This window comes from Nothoprocta perdicaria, unplaced genomic scaffold, assembly GCF_003342845.1.
Source record: "Nothoprocta perdicaria isolate Ctin4 unplaced genomic scaffold, notPer1 scaffold_223, whole genome shotgun sequence".
In the NCBI taxonomy this organism is placed as follows: domain Eukaryota; kingdom Metazoa; phylum Chordata; class Aves; order Tinamiformes; family Tinamidae; genus Nothoprocta; species Nothoprocta perdicaria.
Window position 1 is genome coordinate 990,678 of NW_020455431.1, and position 27,662 is coordinate 1,018,339.

General features: G+C 43.8%; 2 protein-coding genes across 2 annotated transcripts in view; one reads left to right on the forward strand and one right to left on the reverse strand.

The window, feature by feature from the left end:
* Positions 1-27,662, reverse strand: part of BRF1 (BRF1, RNA polymerase III transcription initiation factor subunit) — a 162,416-nt gene that overhangs the window by 87,818 nt on the left and 46,936 nt on the right. Inside the window, exons 4-5 of the mRNA XM_026039205.1 lie at positions 12,809-12,840; positions 4,706-4,778 (exon numbers count right to left, since the gene is read on the reverse strand). Coding sequence (XP_025894990.1) covers positions 4,706-4,778; positions 12,809-12,840 — 105 coding nt within the window. The remainder of the gene's footprint in view (positions 1-4,705; positions 4,779-12,808; positions 12,841-27,662) is intronic.
* On the forward strand, positions 165-2,625 carry BTBD6 (BTB domain containing 6). The gene is made up of 4 exons (XM_026039204.1): positions 165-486; positions 617-707; positions 947-1,065; positions 1,333-2,625. Exons 1-4 carry the CDS (start codon positions 287-289, stop codon positions 2,363-2,365), a joined length of 1,443 nt encoding a protein of 480 aa, XP_025894989.1. The 5' UTR covers positions 165-286; the 3' UTR covers positions 2,366-2,625.

The following is a 27,662-nucleotide window of genomic DNA, read 5'->3' on the forward strand; positions in this document are numbered from 1 at the left end:
AAAAAAAAAAAAGCCAAAGAGAGGAGAGGAAAAAAATTAAAAATAAAATAGCAGCGGCCGCCCTGCCGGCCGGCGAGAAGCACTGGGACTGCGGCCGGCGCGGGAGCGGCTGGCAGCCCGGCCGCCTATGCCACTGCCCCGCGGGTGCCTCAATGGCAGGATCATGAAGTGTTTGACTTTCTTTCTTCTGCTTCCAGAGACCTTAAAGAAGTCCAAAAAGAGCGTGAAGCCAAACGGCAAGGTGCCAGCATGCTGTGAGATAGTGCCGCTGGCCCTCAAGAGGAAGATGGCTGCAGAACTTTACCCTGCCAGCGCCAACACCAATATCGCCAACAGCAACAACGCCGCCGCTGCCAACAGCAAGAAGAACGCGCTGCAGCTGCAGCAGAGCGCCCAGCCGCCCCCGCCGCCCCAGCTCCAGAACCTCAACAACAACAACTTGGAGAGCGCCAACTGGCAGTCCTTCCACCCCACGCTGCGCGAGAGGTAAGGGCCGGGCCCCGCGCCGCGCGCGTGGATGTGGACGTGGCGCCGGGGCCGCTGCGCAGGGAGCCGGGCGGACGGTGCCGGGCTGCGCCCGCTGACCCGGCCTCTTCCCTCCCCTCCGAACTTGCAGGAACGCGCTCATGTTCAACAACGAGCTCATGGCTGACGTCCACTTCATCGTGGGCCCGCCCGGCGCCTCCAAGAAAGTTCCTGCCCATAAGGTTTGTGCGGGTGCTGCTGCGCAGAGCCCCTTCTCCTTCCATAGAAGTAGGGCTACCTCTTCCTAATTACGGTTACATCTGATCTCAGACATAATTCGTGCACATCTTAAAGACAACTGCCATAGACAGTTCCCTGTCTCAATGGCAGCTTCCAAGCCTCCCTAAATGTAGCTCTTACCAAAATTACCTACTATCCCTCACCGATGCCTCATCCTAAGGCTTCTCTCCCTGTTTTGCAGTACGTCTTGGCGGTTGGTAGCTCCGTCTTCTACGCTATGTTTTACGGTGATCTTGCAGAGGTCAAATCTGAAATCCATATACCAGATGTGGAACCTGCAGCCTTTCTAATCCTATTAAAGTAAGTGGCCGCTACAAGCCTACTAATTACGTGGACATAATCAAAGCAGCTTACCAAACCTCCCTCTCCTAATTGGCATTGCGCAATACCCATGTGTTATTGTTTACTTGGTGTGCTGACACACACCGAATGTCAGATCTCATGCTGCCTGTAGCCTATAGATTATTGTGGGGGGGGGGATGCATTTCATTTTCTTCCTAAGAAACTACATAGATTTTCATTCTTTGTTTTTCCCCTTTGCCCTTTTCCCCCCCGCTCCCCACCTAGATACATGTACAGTGATGAGATCGACCTGGAAGCCGACACGGTTCTGGCTACGCTGTACGCTGCCAAGAAGTACATCGTGCCGGCCCTGGCGAAGGCCTGCGTCAATTTTCTGGAGACGAGCTTGGAGGCCAAGAACGCGTGCGTGCTGCTSTCCCAGAGCCGGCTCTTCGAGGAGCCCGAGCTGACGCAGCGCTGCTGGGAGGTGATCGACGCGCAGGCAGAAATGGCGCTCAGGTCCGAAGGCTTCTGCGAAATCGACCAGCAGACGCTGGAGATCATCGTGACCCGCGAGGCGCTCAACACCAAGGAGGTGGTGGTTTTCGAGGCCGTCCTCAACTGGGCAGAGGCCGAGTGCAAAAGGCAAGGGCTGCCGGCCACGCCGCGGAACAAGAGGAGCGTGCTGGGCAAAGCGCTGTACCTGGTGCGGATTCCAACCATGACTTTGGAGGAGTTTGCCAACGGGGCGGCCCAGTCAGACATCCTCACCCTCGAGGAGACTCACAATATATTCCTATGGTACACAGCTGCAAATAAACCCAAACTGGAGTTCCCACTGACCAAAAGGAAAGGACTGGTACCGCAGCGATGCCACCGCTTTCAGTCGTCCGCCTATCGCAGTAACCAGTGGAGGTACCGAGGGCGCTGTGACAGTATTCAGTTTGCCGTAGACAAACGGATATTTATAGCGGGACTGGGTTTGTATGGGTCAAGCTGTGGCAAGGCTGAATACAGTGTCAAAATTGAACTGAAACGCTTAGGAGTGGTCCTGGCACAAAACCTGACCAAGTTTACCTCTGACGGATCTAGTAACACGTTCTCCGTGTGGTTCGAACACCCCGTGCAGGTTGAGCAAGACACTTTTTACAATGTCAGTGCTATTCTCGATGGCAATGAACTCAGCTACTTTGGGCAAGAGGGAATGACTGAGGTGCAATGTGGCAAAGTGACATTCCAGTTCCAGTGCTCCTCGGACAGTACGAATGGGACTGGAGTACAAGGAGGACAGATACCTGAGCTCATCTTCTATGCATGATGTATTTCACTCTGTTTTCCAATACTGCTATGCACACAAAGGGATTTTTCAGTTTTACTACAGAACTCTCCAGCAGTATGGAATGTTATGCTACTTACCTATCTACTACATCAGGCTATCAAATAAGTGAAGGAATGCTCTTGAATTTAATCTTATTTTATTTATTCATAAGCTATTTGACTTAATTAAGACTGCAACAAGCAGAGGAAATGTAAAGTTTTGCACGTACTGTGCATTTATTTTGTATATAGATAGCTGCAGTCTGCAAGTTAGTTGACTTAAACAGAATGTTCTAAACTAGAGCAGTTTATGAATCTGTGAAATATAAAACATTTTTACTTGCCCTAAACTCTGTGTACTTGATCCTTGCTGATTTTATGGCTTCTGTTAAACTGTTACCAAGTGTGAAAATGCCCTGCTCTGGGCCCCCTATGCAGATGGGCACCAGGCCTACRCCTACTGCCACTAATGCAGAGCTTCCCTGTGCAGGTACCTGCAACTCCTGCACAGCAGGAAGAAGGAAGCTGCCCCATGCAGAAATTCAGGCTTTTCTTGTGTGTGTTGTTGCCTAAGCTAAAAACAGCTCTGTCTCTGAAAGCTTAAGCTCTCCACTCCCCTCCTGCTCTTAGCATCATCTGCAGTTACTGTTTGCTAGGCARTGACACTGGGCACCTGTGAGAGTGCACCAGCCTTGGGCAGCTTGGGTCCAGCTGCATAGCTGAGGCTTAATACAGGGATGGGCTGTGTTGCCAGTTAAGCTGAGAGCTCTAACACTGCCAGCCTCGCATCTCACTACATAGTAGGGGCTCCCAGTTATGAGCAGACAGGAGAGAAAGGTCCAGGTTCACTCAGTAATGTACCAATGCAGGAAGTCTGCACAAAATTACTGAAACAGCTGGCCTTTTTCCTCTATCAACACCTGTAGTCTCTCCTATATATACACTATCAGTTATCATTTTATATCCACTATACTTTAGTTTTCGCAAAGAAGAGTAAAAAAAGTAGGTGTTTTCCTGAAGTATCTGGCAATTGTAACGGAGGAGCCAGGGAGAAATAGTGGGTGTTATTCCTAAGTTTCTTGCGCTGTTTCTTGCCCTGAGAGTACTCGAATAGCAACCTAAAACAGTGTTCCCCCCAACGTGCATTAAKTGGTACCTCCATATCTAATGAGAGAGAGCGGAGGGAACTGCCTGCTTTCTCCTGCACTGTTACATAACATTAATTTTCACCTGGAAACAAAGCTGCACTGAAATTATTGGTGAAAAGAAAAAGAGAAAAGAGAAAAAAAATGACAAAGAAAAAGGAGCAGGGAAGCGAATTCTTGAAAACCAGGGGAGCTTCTGCCTGCAATAAGGCAGCTGCCCAGGGCGGCCGCGGGCCGTTCCCCGCCCCGCGCTCTGCGGATGCTGCTAGGACAACGCTCCGTATGTGCCAGGCAAGTCCCCGTGCTGGGAAGGGAGAAGCAGGAATGCAGTTCTGTGACCAGCTGAGAAAACGTGCAGGGGGGAAAAGGGGAAGGGGAGCGTGCGTGCGCATGTGCACGTGCTGTTCTCCAGTACAAAGACGGGCGATTCTCTATATAGACTGCAAAGAGTGGGAGGGAGAGTGGGTAACGATACGGGGGAAAAATTCCTTAGTAGAGGTGGGTTATTTAGTCACAAGGCTGCTCTGTAATCTCGCCCTTTTCACTGGAATTGGCATGAATTCCCTCTGCTTAAAGCGACAAAGTTTAGCAGAGGATTGAAATGTGATGAGTGCGCACTATTGCCTAGGTTGTTAGCACCAAAGACAGCTTTGAACACGGTRAAAACTGCCTTGCTGTCACAGTGCGTTATTCCAATTACAACATTTTAATTAAAATGTTATCAACACACTTGAAAAAAGTTGCTCCTCATTTTCCATCAAGCCACTTGTATTTCAAGTGCTGATCATCTCAGCAACAGGTGATGGATAAATACTAAGTTTGGCAAATATTTATCTAATGCTGCATCTTTGTCAAACTGAGGTTTGTCAGGCTTGTATAAGCTTGCAGAAAAAACACAARGTTATGATGCATTAGCCCTTGTCTCATTATGGCCTAAACTTCTCCCAGAAAAATCAACAAAATTAACTGTAAAAGAAAATTGCATCTAGCTGCTAGGGAGTCTTCTATGAGGAACACTACATCCCCATAGAAGCCTCTCTTTTATGCCTAGATTGATTATAGCTTCATTAAGTTCCTTCTTTCATACAAGCTTATAAAACACAACACTATGCATATACACATAAATATATATGTTTTTTAAAAGTAACCATGCACAAAATACACCCAAATATTCAAAAGTCAACTCGAAAAAATACCTATAGCTGGAGCATTTATGCAGAGTTCTCTGGCCAGCAGAAGGAAAGTTTTTCCCAGCACATAGACATTCACCTATTAAAAGACAAAAAGCATTATTTACATTTTAAACCACAAATATTTTAATAGACTATTTATGTGGCGAGGAAAAATCACTTTTGAAATCTTAAATAACTTGCTTTAAAAAAATAATGCAAGTCATAGGTATAGAATAATACATAGGTTCTTGTCAAAATCTGCACAATGTTGAATTATTTACACAAGTTTATACCAAAACGAATGGCCAAAAGTTGTTCACGATGCTCATCAGTGGCCTTAATTCCTTGGACTTTACTGTTATCACCTAATACTWAAGCACTCAATAGACTTGAGCCTAAGATCAGTATGCATCGACTGCCGYGTAGCTCACAGCAAAGCCCGAGCAAATAATGGCACGTTAGTGCAAATTTCAGCTCTGCCCAGTCCTGCGAGGGGGTCATTAAGCATTGCACAACCCAACACCAAACTGCGCCAGAGACAGGAGTGGTGCAAGGTGCCCGGAGGGTATTTTGCTGTTTCTCATTGGTTGGACATTTCCCAGCTCCCCCTACGTAACAAAATAAAATAAAACAAGCCCAGCTGTGTGCAGCCTGCCGAAGCCAGGCCCAGGGCCCTGCTCCTGCTCCCTCCTTCACCGAGGAGCACAGGGAAGGGGCTACWCTCCATCCTCGGCTTCCTAATTGACGCCATGGGCATCTACAGTTGTAWTTCACAGTCTAAATAAGTCTTATTTCACTATTTTAAGATGTGTTTTTGCGGMCAGCCAGCAAGGCAGGATTGACTTGAGGTCCCGATGAGACCTGAACGTTCCCACGAAGCTCCATGCACRCCTTGCTGCCCCAAGGCATAAATGAAGGCTGGATTCAGACAGGATAAAAAACTCCAGCCTCCTACACTGCAAACAAATAGAGGGTTTTTTCCCTTTAAGACAGGATATACTCTATTGCTTTTATGCCACAGAGCTGCCTCTCTTTCCTACGTGCGGGTAAYGATGGTGCTTTTGAAACAGTCAATTACACAACGGAGCTGCTGGTTATTCTACCAGCCCCTGGAAATACAACCCCCAGTTACTGGGTGCTGCGTTTCATTTTCACGAGAGTGCTCTGAAAACACTGCTTTAAAGGCATATTCTTCTCCYCAACGTGCAGCTGCTCCTACCCAGGCAGTTAAAAATCCTGACATGTTCTCACTTAGCCTAGCACTCAACTTTTAGGTGAAAAATTTTAACACCAATTTTTCTTTATGTGAACTCAAACAAGGAGAACTTTGAAGGAGTCTTCAAATTATCCCATAACCCGAGTGATTGTGCAGTCGAGCAGAGATGATGTTAATTTACTCTGTAATGTAGTGGAAAGCGTCAAATATTCCCCATACTTTGACTGACCAATGGTGAGAGTGGCCTAGAAAATACAACATTATAGTCTTAAATTTTACTACATTTCCCTCCCTGCCATGAARATCAAGATATTCTTCTGTTGAGACAAAGTGACCAAAATAGATCCTTTGAACAAGGGATGTGTTTCGTAGCTATTAAATCACAGGAATTTATACCAAAAAATAAATATCTGCTTAATCYAGCATTGCCTGCAGTAATTCAAGAGCATGAAACTTTCCACGTGCCACAGAGAGAAAACAGACATCACACTAAGCCAAATATCCGCCGTGTTTCAGGAGGCTTTAGATGCTCTAGATTCAGTGCAAGTTTGGGCAAAGGAAGGACGCTGTTTCGACCTTTATTTAAAAATATTAACATAAAGAGTGGGATTTGGGCTGCTATTCCAGCCTTCTTAGTTACTATACCCAGTTACTACATACATCTTAAATCTCATTACTCATATCTTTTTTTTCCTCCCTGTAAGAAGAATTTCCCTGCACAAATCAATGCAGTTACTTCAATACAGCCAGGCACATGTGCTATTTCCATCAGAGGCTTCACAAACTTAGTTCTGTCATTTAGTCTATCAAAAACAAAAATTTAAATTCAGACAAGTGTTTCTCCCTCCTGCCCTTTTTTTTTTTTTGGCCAGGATATCCAAACATTTCATGTGTCCCCTCCAACTAACCACGTCACTCTAAGATTAAACTCCTCCCAAGCAAAATTTCCATAAATTCACTCAAAGAACAAACAAATACAAATCGACACAAGGAAACATTTTTAAAGTGATGCTCTAATATTCAAAGTGGGAGCTGAATTAAACCTAAAGCAGAGACAAACACATTCGAAGATTGCCCTGCGAGACACTTTTATCTTCCTATCCTTGGTTTAAAAGTCTCTCGCCCCACGGTCTGGTTGGGAAGCAGTGCACTGAAATCCAACCTGCTTTTCCACTTCACCCACACCATCAGTTTTACGGCCAGCTTTAAGGTGGAGGCAGTCTGTTTATACAAAACAATAAATTCAAATAGAAATGGCACAAAGGGATTGTATCAGAAGTGCAGCCTTCTTGCAATGTCTGGTTACTATCAGTTCAGAAAGGAGGTAGGACGTGCACTCAGTTATGTCCTATATATTGTTTCTTTCATAAAGCTCACATAGTTTTAATCCTAGCGTAAAGTCACAAGGAGGCAGCAGGATATTTAAGTGATTCCAGTTTTCCTGTTCAAGTTGCATGAAGAGGTACTTCAGATGCAACTAAAAAGAATAGATTTCTCATGTAGAAAAGCTACCAAATGCTCACACTCTCTGGGGCATTTCTCATGCACAAGACCTCAAAGGGGGCATAAAGCTCAGCCAGAAATGAGCGACTGTTGTGTACTGCTCATGCGGGATGCTCATGAACTCCTCTTTGAGTGGAAAAAAAGCCCTTTCGGTCAAATTTGATGCCACTGTCATCAATTTGAACTACTGCAAATTGATGCAGTGTGCATCATATCTTGAGTGTGCAATATATGATGAAATATATCAGTAATAAATAGATAGGTATCTTTGGTCTCATCATTAGTATTTATGCTTTTTGCATTCTCCTAAGCTTAGAAAATTAAAAGAATTAATTTAGGGGCCTATTTTAATTTCTAGTCCTTCCCTCACTAAGAACTTCTTATGAAAATTCATATACTGCAATCCACAGAAAGCTCAGTTCTCCAAATTTAGAACCATGTGACATCTGCATGCAGAAAACCTAGTTTTATGGGTCTTTAGCACAGTGAATAAACAAATATGCCCTTCTAAAAGGATGTCTTTGGCTTAAGACTTGAATTGCTGCAGCCCTAACGTTGACAACAAATTTCTTTCTACTTCATTTGCAAGGATCATACTGAAAAAAATAAGAAGTATTTTCCCCAATTATCATTGTCAATATAAAGTGTAAGGTTTACAGGCTTTCACGTGACCTGTGCTCTCTGTACTGCATCTGTATTTTCATAAACAGTTCCTAAAGYACAGGAAAACCAGACATTTCTACCCCTATGCTCTTACAGGTGAGCTTAATGTTYGGTGAGATTAGGTCCCCTGCCAGTAGTTAATTTCTGCTCCTGCAATAGGTATATTTTCCTTTAGTTAAGAGTTAGAGATGGCTTTCAATTATTTAGTTACCTCTTTGATAGAAATATCTTCCTACTTCTTTTTCTCCTTGCCCTTCACAGTAAATTAATTTTCCAAGGAATGGTCATTTTGCTTCACATCCGTCAGTCATCAGATGCCGACTGTAAAAGGACACTCCCATGGAGGAGTCCTTGGGATCCTTTTTTCCATTCAATACCTGCTTCTCTTTCATAATCTCTGTATTTTTCTTCCACATCGTGACCGATACAGTCACAAACACTGGTATACATCCCCTTTGGCAAATAATTATAAATTACTTGCATTTCAGGAAGAAGGAAATCCAACTGTAGATCCATTTGGCATATTGCAGAATTTAAAACTCTTTGGAAAACACAGAATCTCTCATTCACTGCATTACCAGATTGTTTTACCTTCCTGACAGCAGCAATCAATAATGCTGTAAGCAGGCTCAGGCAAATACGGTCGATAAGCTCCCTAAATTCATAAATAAATGCCCTTTCCCTGGAAGCAATTCTCAAACAAGCTTAGCAGGACCAAGGGGTGGCCTCTCACAGGACAACCATGAAGGGTGGTGGGATTCAGGTCTTGTGTCCCTCGGAAAGCCCTGGCACAGGCTGCCCAGGGAGGCTGTGGAGTCTCCTTCTCTGGAGATCTTCCCAACCCGCCTGGATGCCGCCCTGTGCCCCGTGCTCTGGGTGTCCCTGCTGGAGCAGGAGGTTGGACTGGATGATCTCTAGAGGTCCCTTCCAACCTCAACCATCCTGTGATTCTGTGGAAAGCCCAAGCCTGGGCAGTCGGAGTTCGCTGCGGATTCACACTGCGAAACATCCATGGCTGCTTGCCTAAATAATTAAGCAGGCATGAAAAGCAAATGAGTTTTTAAGGAGAATGTCTGTTGCTGGGGAAAGAGGCACCTGTGGTTATTTGATTTATTATTAACATTGCTACTACAGCTACGCCTGAAGGTCCCAACCAGGTTGTTTCAATTAACTCAATCAACATACGAATCTGCATAGGGGCAATAAAGGCAAATGCAGTCAACATGTTAATATCTTCAAGTGAACAAAGAGTATTAGAAAACAAAGAAAATCAGAAGCAAAATTATTCCCTTTTACCCTTCTCCACACAATAAGCTGAAGCCTTCTCTTTTGGTCCCTGCTTCAACCCAAACGTTTAGCCCCAGAAGATACTCAATGCACGAAAGCACAAGCAGGAACCAAAGTCATCTGGGCTGACTTGCAGTTCAAGAAGGGTGATGGATCCACACARAGCAGCCTGAGCTCGAGCGACTCAAGCTCCAGTCACTTGGGACTCGAAGAAGAGAAGACCCTGCTTCTGCTCAGCACATCTGCCGTTGTCCTCATACTCTTCCACCACCGCCACGGCTGCACAACAAGCCTCAGAACAGCAATTAGGCAAGAAAGTACAAGAATAATCTGCGGCAAACACAAGGGAGTCAGGGAAACCAATGCTGATTCAAAAAGGTTTCCAAAAATAGAGCAGAGTGAAGATGCTTCTGGACAGGAAGCCGTTTGTCCTGGCCGTCTGAAGAGATGGAAATGGGGGCTTGAGAGTAAAGTTTTGAAGTGAAAAACAAAACTGAGAGAAATCTAGATCTGTTTATAGATTTTGCTGGACACTCTCTTCACTTATCTAGAACTGAAGGATAATTCAGGTTGGAAGAGAGGTCTCTAGCTCAATCTGCTGCCCAAAGCAGGGTCACCTATGAGATCAGACTAAGTTGCTCAGGGTCTTCAAGGCCTCCAAGGACAGAGGCTTCCACCCTCTCTAAGCAGCCAGCTCCAGCACTTGGCCTTTCTTATGGCAAAAAAAGTACCTTTCTTGATACCTATCATCTCAGTTTACATCCACTGATGCTTATCTTCCTTCCTCACATGGCTACCAAGAGCCTGGGCCTAACCTTTTTTCAGTAATATCAGCCTCATTTAACAGCTAAATGAGAGAGAAAGAGACTGGCATTTCCCACAATTAGAAAGACAACATTTTATCACACTGAGATCCAGACTTCAGCCAAGCCATCCTGCGGGTGGAAGGAGGAAAGATGCTCTGACACAGATGAGCAAACCCAAGCTCTACAAAAGTTGGGCCAAGGCAGGACAAGCTTCTCAGCTCTCCTAAACAAGCAAGGCCTGTCAGTTAGCTCGGAGTAACAGAAAGGGAAACAAAAGACTTGATTATAGACCTCTCTAAAGACCAGATTTGCAAGTAAAATCCAGTATCTGAAAACACAAATGAGTACTCTCCCAAAAGGAGAGCAATGACTGCTCGTGCTTCCAAGGYAATCACCATGCAGCGGCATCCTTCCCGCTGCACGAGGAAGGAGCCCCGTTTGCAGAAGTGATTTTCACATCATAACACTTCAAAGTCTAARCACACCAGAGACACTTCGACTCTGACACTTCCACAGGGAGCTCCTAGGACAGAGGACAAGTTYCATTTGGAGAGAAGTCGGGACATTCAAATGCCAAAAAATTGGAAGCATCCGTGTAATTTTATGCTGGTTTTCATTCATCCTTTTTGCTGGGAGCTGCAAATCCTTCTCAGGCTGCTTTTGTCCTTATATCAGCTGAAGAGATATATGAAAGKTTGTTGGGCCTTTTCCCCCCTCCAGAAGCACTGGAAGGTCCTTCAAGGGGGTCTGTAATTTCCTTGGCAGCCTCTATGAAGAGGCTCCATGAGGCTTTTACTTAGCAGCATTCTTCAGAAAATCCCACCTCCAGCAGCAGCAGAGCTGCCTCAAGTAGCAAATCCTATAGAAAAAAAACTCYATTTAGCTACTTCAAGTAGCATCAAAGCAAGAGTTACTGATACTCAACAGTAACTTTTTTCTTTTTTTTTTCTTTAGTCTTTCAAATGTCTTTTTTCCCTGACAGGAACTCAGTACCTTTATCATTTGTGACCAAGAAAAACAAATATCTGGACCAATATTACGTATTTTGTATGTACAACTCCAAAAAAAAAAAAAAAAAAAAGAAAGAAAGTTAATGTTTTGGGAAGATAATACCACTGCTACTGCTTGCTTTTTGTTCAATGACAGCCTTATCCCAGCTCCAGAGAGCTGTCCTTGAGAAAGACACTTCAAGGTAAGCGCACGGCAGAGCCAATTAATCCCTTCTCTTTGCTAGGCCGGCAATCTGGGAACACAGACTGATGGAAAGCAAAACCCACCAACGCTCCGTGCCCGAGCAGCAGCCGCTCTGCTGCCGACCTCAAAGGAACCTGAAGCATCAATAAGCTAAGAACCACCTAGGATGCCCTTTGCAGGTATCACAGAGTGGTTAAGGTTGGAAGGGACCTCTCGAGATCATCTAGTAGCTTCACTTCATTTCAGCAGTGTAGATAGTTCATCCTGGTGGGGGGAAAAGGGGATTTTTTTTCTTTTTTTAAACAACTTCTGGTCAGGGGAATAAATAAAAAATATAAGGAGAAGACCGAAAAAGCAGGGGTTTATGCATTTCTAAAAAGAACTATTTCTGGCTCACTACAGATAATAGTGACATGCAAGATCCTCATTTACTCAGATTCATCTTTTAAAAGCAACTGCAGACAGTTAATATTCAAATTATGCTGCCATTTTTTCCTCTTTCCAAAAATGATTATTTCCACACTACCAAAACATTTCTGGCTCTCCTATCTCTTAGGTTACCCTCCTTTAGCCTCTGCTCCCCATATGACCCAACTCACCAACCTTCTAGCTGGAATGTACAGAAAAAATAGGGGAAAAAAAGTCTCTTTCCCCCTTCTCCCCCTCAGACACAGTAACTCTGGTTCTTCATATTCTGGGAACAGTCCTCATATTACAGTGATTATCCTATTTCATAACAATTGGCCTGAAAAAAATGACCAGTGTTTAAAAGAAAACAAACCTCTCATTCTACACATGCAATATTTGCCTAAAAATGATCAATATTAATTCAATGAGAAATTTGGAAGGAATAAAAGAAGGTGGTAATTTCAAGAATTGGAGATTCATCGGGTTGCTGCAGTTCCACAGATTGCTTGAAGCAATAAATAGGCTTCAGAGGGATGCCATTTACCCAGACAGCTGGGAAGACAAAAATAGACACAACTAACCTCCTCACATTGTATGTAAAACAGCTCTAACACGGAGAAAGCGAGTACGACAGCTTACGTCAAAAAGAGCTTTCTATTTCCRCACGCAGAGCAAGCCCATATTTCTCTGCGTGTCTCTCAAGCTCACTAATCTCTTTATGCAGTTTCACCTTCAAAAAAAAAGTTATTTCTGTCTTCAGCAACTGTTAATTTCAAAACATGGAACATCCAACCCCGTGCCACAGCAGTGACTCTGATGGAAGGATCAGACTAAGCACTGATGCATGATTTGTAATGTTAAAAGCAACAATATTTAATGTTTAAATTTGTTTTAAAATTACCCTGATTTACAAACCCCATAAATTTTCCATTTAGATTTTTTTTTTGATACAAAAGGTGCTAAATAGCCCATAGAGACAGCACTTTACTTRCAATTAATATGAAATGTTAACAATTCATCAAGAGTTACAAATAAAAATAGATACCATACCTGCAGAAGGTCACTGAGATCGAGCAACATGTCTGTGGAGAAGTTAAGGAATATAATGCTAGTTCAATAAAAATGTTTGTTAATTTTATTACCAATCCCCCAAGGAAAGCAATAAGCCTGGGTTTAACTGAAACGTGGCTGAAGTTAAACACAGACTGGGTGCTCGGGAGCTAACGGGGAACATCAGTCCCGCTCCAGAGGAAATCCTGCCAGCACGGACGATGGTCTCAAAGGATGGGCCAGCACCTTGAGTACCTTGCAGCTACCCACCATGTCCTGCACCCTAAAAAAGACCCCAAATCRACAAATAACAATGAGCTGGGGCACCCTCGTGCCTCATTTAAGACTGGAAAGTATCGCCCGCCTGCAGGCCACAGGGTCCCGCTGCACAGAGCAGGGGGTGGAAGAGCAGACTAGGAAAACTGCCCTGCGTTCTGCCCTCCTCTGCTGGGATCTGCTGAGGAGGTGGGAAGAAAATCCCATTTCAGGCCTTCCTTTGGACCAGCAAAGCCAGCTCCAAGCTCCTGCTTCCCTCTCCATCTTGCCGCAGTGCTAAGACTAACTCRCAGTCCACGATTCCTTAAGGACTCAGCGCTCCTAGCCAGAACAAGCCCAAACCACTCTGGCTTCCCATTAGATTTTATTGCGATTAAACACACGTAAAAATACACTGTCTTAGTAATATGTAGGAAGAAGGAAAAAGAAAAAGCAGCGAGTTTAAGGGACAAAGGTGGCTTCCTGCCTGAAGTCAGAGCAGGGCTCACGTGCCGGTTCGGGTATCAGCAAGCCAGGTGTGGCTGAAGGGCTGTAAAAGAGCTCTGGTTTTATGATTAGAAAGAGTGTTGAAGGGAAATGAGAGAGGCAGACAGACCAGGAACACACCTCTGTGGCCTTCCGTAGAGCAGTGTTTGAAGAAATCCTGTATTCAGATACAGAAAAATGTACAACAGACGTTCCCTAAGTATCATTTGATACCTTTTGGTAAGGATCAGTGTATATACTTTTTAAAGGGTACCAGCCTAATGCACCATCGATTTTCCCTAGATATCAGCTGTGGAAGCGAAATGCATCMGATAATGTAATCAGTTTATGTATAAACATTTGTCTCACCATGACGTTTTGTCCTTGAGCACTTCAATCCTTAGTTTGCATTTAAAATTAGATGAATTTAGTATTGAAAATTTGTTACAAAATTCAGTACATCGTATTATGTTAATATTATTAGGTGGAAATGAATTTTAGCATTAAGAAGCGCAGCAGTGTATTTAATCAGGGGAAGTCCCAATAATGCTCTGAAAAAAAATCCATTATCTATAGACTGTATAATCATTTGTAGATTTTATATAATATTTACTGAAAATATTACACACAATATTAAAGTAATAGTAAACTTCAATTCACTAAGGGAATTTCAAAAAAAAAGTAAGGAAAAAAATCCTGATGGGATGAGGCTCCAGGATGAGCACCGAGCAGCCCTAGAGATGCTCTATAGGCACTGGACATAGAGGAGCAGAGAGATGGAAAAGAATGGTGTCAAAGCCCCACATAGGTCCTAGGTGAGCTAGACAGCTACATTTCTAGCCTAGGCATTTCAGGTAAAGCCATAAAATCAGGYAGGCTGCATGTCTGTTTGCTTTTTAATAGCACTATCTAGGTTTATGTGCAATGCTAAACCAGGTAAAAACATAAAAAATGTGCACACTAAAGTATTCTTCATGCCCACCAAACTCTTAAAAATAAAAAAAAAAGTACAGGTGGAAAACCTGCACTTAACACAAGTGCCCGGGGTTTATTACATTTAAATAAATAAATACATAAATAAAAATCCAATCTTTCGGGCAAAGTAAGGAGAAAGGGAGAACACACTGCAGGCAGATTAAAGCTAATAAGGCTGGGACACCCACTTGCAGGGCTCAGGTCGCTCTGCAGTGATTTAGAGCTATAGCCCTGGTGCTTAAGCTGCAGTCACTCTGCTCCTTGGAGAAGTTAGGTCAAGTGTCCACTGAAACTGCCAGCAGAGGCCATGGTAAAAACGTGGCAYGTGTGGAGGTCATTTAGGTAGCCCCAGCAGCCGCGCTCGCCGAGTGGCTGCTGCAGAGATGCAAGGGCCAAGGGGAAACCTGAGTCATGCAGTAGCAAGGGGCTGCTTGGCCCTTGCTGGGAATCCTGCGAGCACAATTATCAGCAGGAAGTCGTTGTAAAAACAGGCAGTTGTTTGCAAACTGCTTTCCAGAGTGGGAACCGTGCAGGAGAATACAGGACAACAGCTGAAAACTGCAGATAATACTTAATTTGTATTTGAAAACTGTATAATCGTAAGATAAATGTTTTCTTTGAAGCAGGAAGAAAACAATAATACTTTTACATATACAGAATGGCAGCGCCTGGAAAAGTTCTCCAAGGGGGAGAAAGCTACTGATATTGTAGATAAACACATGCAGAAGAGCAGAACATAAACACCAAGGAGCCTAGGTTATAGATGGACCCAAACAGGGAAGAAAAAAAGAAAGTCTCCCTAATTCAGCCATTTCAGCTGCTTTTCCTCTTTCCTTGCTGATTTTCTAAGTCAACTTCACCAATCTCTGCAATTGATTTCCCGTCACTGGAACTTTTTAAATCAAAGCGAGATGCATCTAAAAGCTTTTCTCCAGGAGATTTAATTCAAGAGACTCCTCCGAGCGCCGTGACGCAAGGGGTCAAAACCCTCCCTTTCTGCCTCGATAATCTCGTAATCTGCGGGTAATKGAAGGCACGGCAATGAATCACAGCAATAATGATCTCATTCTCGGCAACGCAGGAAACGAAAGTTCACGATGAAATGAACGGCACCGGAAACCTAAACCCAAAATACCAAAACAAATATGCATTTGTCCTTACACAGGCCTACGTTTTATATATTCCAGCAATTCCAAAGTATTTACATGCGGCAAATCCCTCTGGATTTCAGTACTGTCATTTCCCAGGAGCGAGGCTGACATTTGGCAAAGTTATATGCAGACATGCAGGAATAATCGTGCAAGATCTTTTGATAACTGTGGACAGCTTTTAAAGTAACAGCCATGGCTTCAGCAGAGTCATTCCCTCTCCTAAAAATATTGCCTTAGTTTTAACGTCTGACAGAGGCTACGATAATCAGGACACTCAGATGATTTCTTGCCACTGCAGCAGAACTCCTGCACTACAGTAGCCTGTCACATTCAGGGGACACAAGCACATAGGGACAGCCTGGAGAGGGCAGAAAACCTGGTGTTTGATTGCTCTTTTTGCTTTCATATATAATTTCAGAATTGTTCCTTACATTTTAAACCTAGCATTTGAGAAATCATGCTCACCTCTGGAAGGGACTAATGCCTAAGGAAGCAGAGCTGCAAATTCCAGCCAGCGGGAACACGGAGTCAGGGAAAGCAGGGCCTGCTTTTACCTTTCTGCAGCTGAAATCTGGATGTTTTCTCCTACCAGCAAAAACTATTGACAGATCCATTAAATATATAAAATAATCAAATAGGAAGTCACTCTCTGTACTGAACTGAAGATCAGCTGGTTGTAAACAAGCAAGCAAAGATTAATAGGAAATTGGAAGGAAGAACCAAAAAGGAAAAGAAAAATCTGAATATTAGCTAGAATTTTTTTCAAGTTCTAAATCAAACAAAATAGTGGCAACTTCAATGTTATGGTCCTGTATAAGCTACGGAGAGATGGGAAGTTGGCAAAAGCGCTTAGGATATGAGCACACAGAGACAGGACAAAAAATGGAGTGATTCCAGGATGGAAAACTAGTGACAGCCCAAACCCAGCTTTTCATTTTCCAGTTCAAAACAAATAACACAAAATCACCTTTCCATATTTTCATACAGCAAGCGAATTTCTCATTATGAAATGTCACAATTAAATCCGTGCTGCTTTACAAATGTTTCCATATTTATTTAGCAATTAAACAAAACTGACTGACAGCACTAATTGCTTAGAATAAACATTTCTCTTCCCAACTACACTGAATTAACAGGATTAGAAAATAATAACCAAGACTGATTCTTTCAACAGAAAAATCATTTCCAATAACTCCAAAGCTTTTAGGCTAAAACCCTGAGCAGCAAGTTTCCAAAGTTTCTCAGGTTTTCAAGTTAGTCCACACAGAGCACAGGCTACACTTCAGTTTATCAATGAATTGAGCAGCTTAACAAACCAAACCAGGCAGCCCAAATGTCATTCTCATAACACGATCACTTTATTTACATGCAGATAAATGGATGGGCAAAAGGAAGCCTGCATTCTGGCATGTGTTTGAGTTTATTTCTTTTCTTTTCCGCACAATTAAATGGTGTTATTTCATAGGATTATACTCTAAAATGCCTATTTATTAAAGGAGAAGAAGCGCAGCCACGCTCCTCTCCCAGGTACATCGCTGTGCTTTGCTAGGAGCAATTTTCATTCCATGGAGCTCTTGGGTCTCAAGAGCAGCAACTAAGTTAATCGTATTGATTCAGCATTGCACAACAGCCTAGGTAGGGCTATTAAAGAGCAGACAGACACGTAGCCTACCTGATTTTATGGCTTTACCTGAAATGCCTAGGCTAGAAATCTTCCTAGCTCACCTAGGACCTGAGTGAGGCTCTGAAACCATTTTCTCCATCTCTCTGCTCCTCTATGTCCAGTGCCTATAGAGCATCTCTAGGGCTGCTCAGTGCTGACCCTGGAGCCTCATCCCATCCCATGGATCCAAAGCCTGTGGGCTACATTAAACTTCAGACTCCCAGATGCACCCTAAACACAATCCAGTCCTCACAAAACTAACACCATAGCCTTCCTTAGTAATTTTCCTTAATAACTGTGTTCAGGATCGTTGCCCTTTACAGTAACACTTTCATAAAGCACATTAGCCTAGCTGAATATTCATCAAGTTCTCAGCCCCTTTGAAAATGCTGCCCTTAGAGAATACAGCCTTCAAAGAAATCAGGCTCACCATATATCTGGTGTTACTGGCTTCAAAAACTAAAAAAATCTGCTTTGTGACATATTACAAATTATTTACATAGTTGTGTATAAATTTGTATCATAGAGCAACAAACTCAAAGTATAAAATGTATTTCTCATCCAAATGCTTGTACAGGCAGCCCCCAACTACTTGGGAAGCTGGATGGACAGGAGCAGCAAGGAGGACGTGAATGAAACTGCAGAAAGATCATCCAGCCAGTCTATTTACTTTGGGAAAAGAAAATTAAGGCATAGAATCAGAATGCAAATATTAATTTAAAAGCTCTTTCTAGTGCTGTGTGGTTAATCTACAACCTGGATGATGTGACCATGGACAAATACAAGCCGGCTATGTTCAAAGAAACAAGAAGTCTTCAAACATTGGAAAAAGGGGGGAAAAAAGACCCCTTTTCTTGAGCACTGAAGTGCACAAGCGGCACTGAGGAGATAGGAGAGGTTGTCAGGAGAAACAGGGTTAAGSGCAGAACTTAGGAGCGGGGCTGAATGGGGGAGAGGCGCCAGGGAAGCAGCRACAGAAAGAAAGGAACAAAGTAAACAGCAAAATCCCTGCGTAAAAGAATGGGACCCAAAAAGAGTCCTTAAAGCAGGTAGGCTCACGCACACGTACAAAGCTGCACAATCCAAAAAAATTGCATAGAATGGGCAAAATACAAAAGGTCATAYAAGGGCTTGAATTTCTTTAAAAAGCAGCTGGGAAAGAGGACAGCAGCAGTGATGTTTCAGGTAAAAGGAATTCAGTTCTTTCTCTCCTGCCTGCATCTGCACTTGCTAGAGGTGGCGACCCTTGTAACAAGAGTGAAAGAAAAGCGGTTTCACAAAACTCGGAGGTGCGGATTTGGGAGAATTATTCGGAGGTGACAACTGGGGATTCAGCCCAGTACATGGCAAGAGAGCTTGGAAACGTGAATCGGCTGGCACACATGGGAAAGTGGGATAAATCAAGAGCAGAGAAAACCACTCCTTGCCCAGAGGTGGCACGCGAAAGACAGCAGTGTCATGAGTTTTCACTGTGCTTTCCTCTGAATTGAAAATACAAGTATTTTGTGCAGCAAGGTGGCAAAGCAGTCCTGGGAAATGACTGAAATAAATGGATTTTTTTCTTTTTCCTTTCCTTGTTTTTTCCCCTCTCCTTTTCTTTCCGTGTCTGTTCTCGGTTGGATCAACGCCGCGGTTGGAACAAAGCTGCACAAACCCCTGGGCTGATCCGGGGGAGGAAGGAGCAGGGAAGGGCCAGCGGCTCCATGCCAAAGCAGTTCCAGCTTGCGCTGCCCTCACGCATCCATCCCAGCCGGAGCTGCATGGATCCTCTCCAGCACCATCCCACCCGCTCGAATCACTCTTTAAAGTCGCTCCGTTTGCGGGATTCTCCCCAGCTGGCTCCAAAGCTCAGGGTCTACCTCATCTGGAAGAAAAGCCTTAAAGCAAATGGGCAGCAAAAGCCTGCAGAGCACCAGTGCTGAAGCAATGCAAGATTTGATGCGCTGGTAACACCGCTGCTGTTCCCAAGGCACACRCCAGGCCTGCACGGCTCACCCTGGCCTCGCCGTACAGCTCACGCATGGTAAACACAGACACACTTTCCTAAAGGCAGCCCCACTCCGCTCAGCTAAAGCAGGGCAAAAGCGGATTCTGTAGATAYAGGGTGTTTTGTATTTTCTGTGCTCAGAGCCAAGCGTCACGGAGCTCGCATGCCCATGCTGAGCCCAATGCCCCAGTATCAGCTGCTCCATGGAGAAAATTATCCCCATGGACTCCTTCCCAGTCAAGGGGGCCGCAGCTGCTGCCCAACTGCCCCGGGATGCAGCAGAGCCTGGCCAGACTCAAGCTCCGCTTTACTGCCCTTGTCCCTGAGCTCCATCCACCCAGGGACATGCACTACCTGACATCTTAGAGGTCAAACCGTGCCTCTCTTTCTCATCTAACAGAATTTGACTGGCTTTGGGGGCTTGATTTAAAATAAAAACATGGCTTTCAAAAGGAAGGAAAGTCACCCTCACCAGTCTGATGCCTTCTCAACGGCCTTCAGGGGAAAGCCTAACAACGAAAGTGTTGTGCTGAAAGGCCTTCACAAGAAGCACATCAACATATTTATATAACATCAGCACAGCACTACTCATTGCTTCAGAAACCCACACAGATCAGAGCAGCACAGGGGTACACACAAACCGCTCACTTTTGAAGAAGTTTTCCTGTTTGTTTGTTTTCTAAGCCGGGCTTACCTTATGATTCACAACTCACAGCTCACCCCAAGTGAGTTACTGAAAGGGTTTTACCACATGAAGCATATTACATCTCACATAGGCCAGGATCTGAAGCAAGGGTGTTCAGGGGAGGCTTCTTTGGAAGTCTGTTTCTACTCACGTCATGTCCCTGGAGAGGCAGYCGAGTTACCACAGGCCCAGCCTGCCGAATTAGCCCCTTTGTTTCGATTTAGGGTCCCGTAGACACGACACAACCATGTCTGGGCCTCTGCTCCATGGCAAAGCAAAATGGAGGAGATGACCTGCAGCGGTCACTCACAACAGGAGAAGACGCCTTTGCTGCCCGCAAGCTCAACTGAGGACRTTCAAGGGGAAAGGCAGCAAGGAAGGAACTGCAACCGCTTTTCTACCTTGAAAAATGTCAAACACCATTTCTAAGCACCTTCCAGGGTGAGAGCAAGCGATGCATCTGAAATAGATACAATTCTCAACATGACGCAATCCTCTTGAAGGACATAAAATACCAGGTTTTCAATTTTGGACAAATTTATGTCTTGAGAGGTTGCCCCTAGAACAAGATTAAATTTGGTCCTTGAACACGTGTAATACTGCAGGGGAGAGAGGAGTTTACACTGCTGGGAAGACAGATGACATAGCTACCTTAAAGCCTAAGCTAACTTACCAGAGTTCAATTACCAGAACATATCTCACAGATGATCTATTGAGCAGGGAAAGCACCGTCCCAGGCATTTGATACACTTTGTACTTTATCTACATGAGTGGGTGGGATATTAATGCCTYTCCTTTGGAATCAGTTTTCCCAAGGCAAATGAAAGGCCCTGTCCAGAGGGACCCCAGGCTGGGGCTCAGGACAGGGGTTTCTGTTCCCAACTCTGCCCTGCAGACATCACTCCGCTCTCCTATCCCGCACTTCTGTAAAGGGGACCRCAGTTTTGCCCTCCTTGGTAAAATGCTCTCAAATCTTGTGATTATTGCACACATTTTCAGGACTCTTCAATCTCTCCCAGCAGTCAGAGACACAAGCTTGCAACTGCATTTGCAATGTAATCTCCTAGTAGTTAACTTTATGGTAAATATATATATATACTTTTCATACTATCTCCCAGGTCTCGAGAGACTCAAGCTATGGGCTGTCTTAAGGCAAAGTCACAATATATCCAAAGAGTCTGTAAGCCGTCAGTCAGCACAGAAATTTACTCACCTGCCTAAAGATATAAAAAAGGCTTAAGAGTTAAGTGCCTATGAAAAAGGAGGCAAAACATAGCACATATTCAGCCCCTCCTCTCAAGTACACCAGGCCTAATTTTCATACCTCAATGACCCAAAATGCATGACTAAAAAGCTCCCATAATAACTTTAAATTCCTTCATTCAGTTTAAGACTCAATTCAATTTTGTACCAGTTTGCTCTAAAATCATTCCATATAGGCCGACACACACCAGATCCCAGCGTCTAGAAAGATAAAGTGTTAAGTGCTTGTTTATCATTTACTCAGCTTTATGAGAGCATCTGTAAGCAGCAATAGCAAAATTCTGATGAGGGGAAAAGGGCAGGATGGGGGTAGAATAGGCAGACGTATCCTAATGGAAATGCACAGCTCTTCAGGATGCAATCTGCTGCAATTCTATACTTGTCACAGATACTACAATTCGCTTGACGGTACTGTCAATATTTACTTCACTTAAGTAGGAACTTGCAGAGCATTTCAATACAATGTTGCATAGCATCAGTTAGTGAACACACTGAAGTTAATTTGCTTGCAAATGGCATTTCTCAAGTTCTCTAAAGTTAACAGCCTTCATTAAATGCCTTTAATCAAGATGGAAAATGAGGAATTTTCTCCTGAAGTGTCATTTTAAACTTTTATCCCTGCATTATCTTCTTTTGAATGCTGAAGCAATGGCAAGCACTTATCTCATGTCTCTCTTACAGCACAGAGACTGCTCTTTCATTATCAGTTTTTAAGAAGCTGTAAACCTATCTCAGCTGCTTGAATTCTTCATGAGAGGAAAAAAAATCAGTAATGATGTACATATCATCTGCCTCTGGGAAAATAAAAACTGCCAGTGATATGGTGGGAAAGATCTCCTCAGACTCTTTTCACACAGCGTTGCAGTAGGTTTATTGTAACCAAGCAGTGTAATCTGAAATAACATTTTGCAGTGCACTGACTGCAATCCCCTAAAAAACATCTCAATTCTGAACAACGAGTAAGGATGCTATTGGGGATCCCACGTTTACAGCTGCTTGCTGATTGAGTCACATTTGCAGAGCTTCCAAGAAAAAAATTGTAACTTTTTTCCTCACTGCTGAGACTAACAAATTGATGTCAAATTCAGCACAGTGTCAGAATGGAGAGCCTGCAAAACTTAACACTTTTTCCATAACTAGCTCAAAATAAGGTTGCATAAGTATATCCCATCCCTTACCAAAATCAGAGAGAAGAACAATATGCAGAACAGGCCTCCTACGTCCTGGGAAGCTGTGAGCTATACAAGGCACAGAGCCACATGGGAAACAAAAGCTCTACATCTTATTACTGCCCCGCTAAACAAGCCATTTTGCTTCTCTTTTGTGCCCCACTTTCCCCATCCATAAGACGGGGACTGTGTAGAACACTATAAACTCTGTACTGCTCTACAGATCACTATAAACTCTATACTTGGACAATCAGGACCCGCAGCTACGAACTACAGTTTGCTGCAGACCCTGCAGCAAGCTACAGTTGCAAAGCTACTGCTAGGGCTGTTGTTGTTATAATTGTATTTAATAACTTGATCAATTAAAAAAAAAAAGAAAAACACTAAAAGAAGCACATAGAAACAACTTGAGGAGAAACAAGTTCTGCCTCTTTTCAGACAGGAAAGCTTCCACGTGTTTGCTCTATCCCTACAATTCTTGCATTCCTMACTGCAGGCTGACAACAGCACCAAAAGGAAAGCAGTTGCCTGAGGGCCCCAATGAGCCTGTTGCCTTTGAACTCCCCTTATGGAGCAGAATCCAGGTTTTCTGATAGTCATGAAGGGAACTTAGACACTAGCCCAACAGTCAGTGAGCGCCCCTCACTGCACCTCTGCCCTCAGGAGAGGACAGAGCGCTCTGGATTCGGAGCAGAGAGAAACCCTCCATGCACTGCATAACACACTGCAAACACATAAACTTCTAAACAGAAAAACACTCCAGAAGCCCCACGAAGCAAAGCATTACTACTGACCACTTCGAAATGGCAACCTGATGGGCTTAGTGAACAAGGGGCAGCACTGGCTGCTGCTTACCTTGACTTCAGTGAGGCCGAAGATGAAGTCTCTGATGGTACCTTYGCAATTGCATTAACAAGATYGCTTTGGATAGCAGGAAAGGGAGGCATAAAATTGGCTGGACTGATGGGTTTAAAATGGTTTTGATTAATACTACCAGCAARTGTCTTGATCAACAACAGACAGCAAGACAGAAGACACCCTGGACACGTTCACAGAGGCGATGAAGATGGGCGAGCACACAGTTCACTGGAAGGTGGGGCTGCCATTCAGAGGGACAGGAAATTCGTGGAGTTCAAAGACAAATGCAAAGTCTGGCACCTGAGACAGAGTAACAGGCTGGGGACTGACCAACTAGGCTGAAACTTGTAGAAAAGTATGTGGGGATGCCCAGGGACAGGTTGCCCATGAGGCAGCAGCTTGCTCTTGTATCCAGGAAGGCCAAGCACATTCCAGGCTGTCCAGGCAGCGGTGCAGTCAGCAACTGCAGCCAGATTATTCCCCTCTGTTCAGCACCTGTGAGGAGGCCCCTGAGGTGCAACGTTCAGTTCCAGGCTCCCCAGCACAACTGCTGCTGTACTACTTGCTTCCAGCTTCTGTTTCAGACACCTCCATCTGGTTCTAGCCACACACCTCTCAAATAGGCGTCTTTGCTCCTGACTTTTCTCCCAACTTCTCCAGCCRCAGCAGAAGAAAAATGACCACTTCACCAGCCAGCCTCTCTAGGATAACTGCTAAYCTTGCCAGTGAAAATCGAAGACTGGAGACTCTTGTCTCATCACTTAGTGACTGAGAAACAGCAGGGACACTGAGAGCAGCAGTTCAAGGACTAAGGCAGCAGCAACCAGTTCTTGAATTTGCCTTTTCTCATAGCAAGAGCTTAGAATCTAGGTAGAAGACAGAAGGCAGAGCCTAAGCGATATCACACTGAAAGTTTATGAAATATTTTTAAATGTAAAAAAATGATATCTAAATATGTGCTGAAAATAATTATTGGCAATGAACGGAGTCCTCCAGATGTGACAGGAATGCAATGATCTGCAAGTCCCCCAGAGACAGCAGTACAGATGCAGCCCATCTGTTGCATTCGCTACAGGACTGATGCTTTAAGGACCAGAAATGTTAATTTAGAAAATAAAATGCAACGTAGATTCTGCAGAAGTTAATGACGCTCACCTGGGAAAACCTGACTTTCAACTCCAAATAAGAACAGAATAGACTGCTGTCTGGTTTCAGGTCCTGATCAAGACCCAGCAGCTGAAAACTCCAGATGTTTTTTTAGAAAAAGGCTTCTTCATCAATGGCTGGTACTACGTTTTTTCCTAATTGTGTTGAAGATCAAGGACGATTCACTGGCAATTTTAGTGGCAAATTTCAAAAGAAATATTCCTAACACAGAGACCCACACATATTCTTTAATTCAAGAAGCATTTATCATCTCACAGCCCTTGCAGCTGAGCAGCAATAACTCCGTTAGTTTGAGGCCACGTCGTCACTTGCCTGGGTGCATGTTCTCTGTGCAAGTCAGCTAGCAGGGGCCAAAACCCTCATACAACAGGGACACAGGGGTATTTTCACAGCAACTCTCTAGTTAAGGTTTTCTCACAAATTTTCTTCAGTCTAAGGTGAATTACCAGCTCTTAGAATTGTGCTCCACGTTGTTTTACCTGAAAGGACAATAACAACTTTGTTTCCTTGTGAAAACCACAAGGCCAAAAGGCTTTCCACACCACAACAAAAAATAAAACGGGCCAATTATAGAAAGAAGAACATCTTTAAAACAGATAAGGTGAGAACTTCTGATAACAAGACTGAGAGAACGTTTAGAGTTCTCTTTGTATACAACAGACTCGCACAGTTAACCACATCCCAAAGTTGTGTTTTTCTCTTCATATTCTAAAGATTATGACACTGGTGAAATAAGATCCACACAATTATTTGTCCAAATTAAAAGGACTTTTTTTTTCAGCCTATATAGTTGAGATTTTTTTTTCCCTTCTTTCAGAATTTGCTTTCTAGCAATGGTTCGTATATGGTTACAAAAATGCATCTCATATACATTCACCACAGCTTCCTGCAATACAAAAGGCATCTGGAAGGCACTTTGATTTCCACTCCATGATTAGGCATAAGTTAAGACTTCATTCTTGGCAGACGAGCTGCTTCTCCATTGAAGAAACAGTTATATATCTCCCATTTAAAAACACTGATTAGTAAATCTCACAGCACTTTAACAACACAGGCAGTCAAAACATTACTGAAACCACTGTGTTTCTCCCAAGCTGAAAGGATGTTGAAAACTGCAACGATTCACTTGCAGCTGATCTAGAGAGGAGATTTATGCTGCCATTTATGTTTTATTGTTAAATGAGTAAAGGATCAAATCCAAATAAAATACACAATATACAAGTTTCAAAGCACCCATTATCTTGAGCATCTTATTTCCAGTTAGCAAGTCAAAATATGGAAGGCATTGGGGAAAATATGGGGAGCATTTTGCCCCAAAGGCAGATCTCTAGAAAAAATCAAGATTTTCGTTGGTTGGGGCCTCATTTAAAACTCTTTTTTCCCTCAAACCACTGAAAGTGGATTAAGATGCAAAGCCGGTTCCCCCCTTGAGGGGGGATGCACACATATCACCCCATGCGCAGCTATTACATCATTCAGACCTAGGACAATACCGAGCCAGGCTGGCAATTAAATTTAAAAGACATTTTCTTTTGCCTTTGAGGAAGGACAAGTATTTGCCACAAAGACAGGCTCACGTTGAAAAGGCTTATCGCACATTTTGCTTGGCGTGACATTACAAAACGCTGTAAAAAGTCTTTAAGAAGCATTTCCAGAATGAAGTTTACGCATGAAGAATGTCGTGCAAATGAAATCCTCATGGCAAGCACCTCAAGACATGACAGCTCTCAAAAAGTCGTGTCACTAATTTTTTAAATGCTTACAATTTATCAGGATGTAAGAAATCATTCTCAAGATATCTTTCAAGGTATAGGGAAWGGCCAGGTATAAAAACCAGCTGTGTTTTTCCAAAACAAATCTGAGAAGTAATGCTGTGTCACTGGTTCCCTTTCACTTCGTTCCTGCAACATCAAAAAGTACAAAACAAAAAAAATAAAACTGCATCAGGCTTAAGAATATGATGAAAGAGGAGCTGGTTTTAGAAGACCGCAAGYTAAAATAGTATTTGCAGATAGCAGCACAGAAGTGCTTGTAGCTGTCAAAGCGATGGCTTTATTTAACCTATTATGCATTACTGGATCTTAATTAAAGTATTTAAGAATATGGATTTGTCTTTAAAGGCATCGTTCTTACTGCATTAAAATGCAAATACASAATCTTCAGAACTATTCCAATGAAGGAGCATTTAATTTTCTAATTGACGTCTAAAGTATGAAAATGCAAAAATCATTAGTCATGGCTAAAACCAGGAACGTTTTTCAGTGAATGCACCAAAACCATCAACAGTAATTGACCGTGTTTGCTACCAGAATTTACTTAAACAAAACACTGGATGGCTTTTTTCTCTTTGAAAAAAGACAGGAAAAAAAAAGAGAACGAGGCAGGGGTAGAGAAGCAAGGAGAAGCATCTCCTCCAGACCCCACGCCACATCCAGCACGTCCTCTGACAAAAGCAGGTCTGTGATAACCATCACTGGCCCTTCCCCACTGCTTTCTGTTAGCTCTTCCATGCAATACATTAGTTCCCATCATGGCAAAAGGGTCCCCGTGTAAGTGCCATTATTATCCACATAAACACCAAGACACAGATCCAGAGCCAAAGCTCCACGTGGAGCAGAGCGCCACCCTCATGCTCTCCCCCTGCAAACCAGCTTTAGCAAGGTTGTTAAATAYTTATTTTCACAAGGGCGCAAGGAGCGCTGAAGGTCACAACCACAAGAGGTGTGATCATAGAATCATAGCATCCTTAAGGTTGGAAGGGACCTCTGGAGATGATCTGGTCCAGCCCCGCTGCACACGCAGGGTCACCCAGAGCACGGGGCACGGCATCCAGGCRGGATGAGAAGATCCTCAGAGGAGATTCCACAGCCCCCCTGGGCAGCCTGTTCAGCCCCTGTCTCCCGCCGCTCTCTTTGTTTCGTGTGACCTGGGCCCCTCTGCCCCCGCGTTTCCCTGCCCTCATCCATCACCCGTCTCCCTGCTCCTCCTCCTCCTTCGCTCACCTCATTAGCTCCTGCGGCCCCGACACTGTTCCCAAGCACCACTCCTCACATGGGGGTGCTGCTCTCTGAGGTTCCCCTCGTATTTTCTACCCCAGCATCCCTGATACCTCCCAACTTCTTCTGTTGCCTGCTTCTGTTTCTGAGCATGCTTCCTTGCCACCACAGAAATCCTGCTCAGAAACTCTACCCTGGC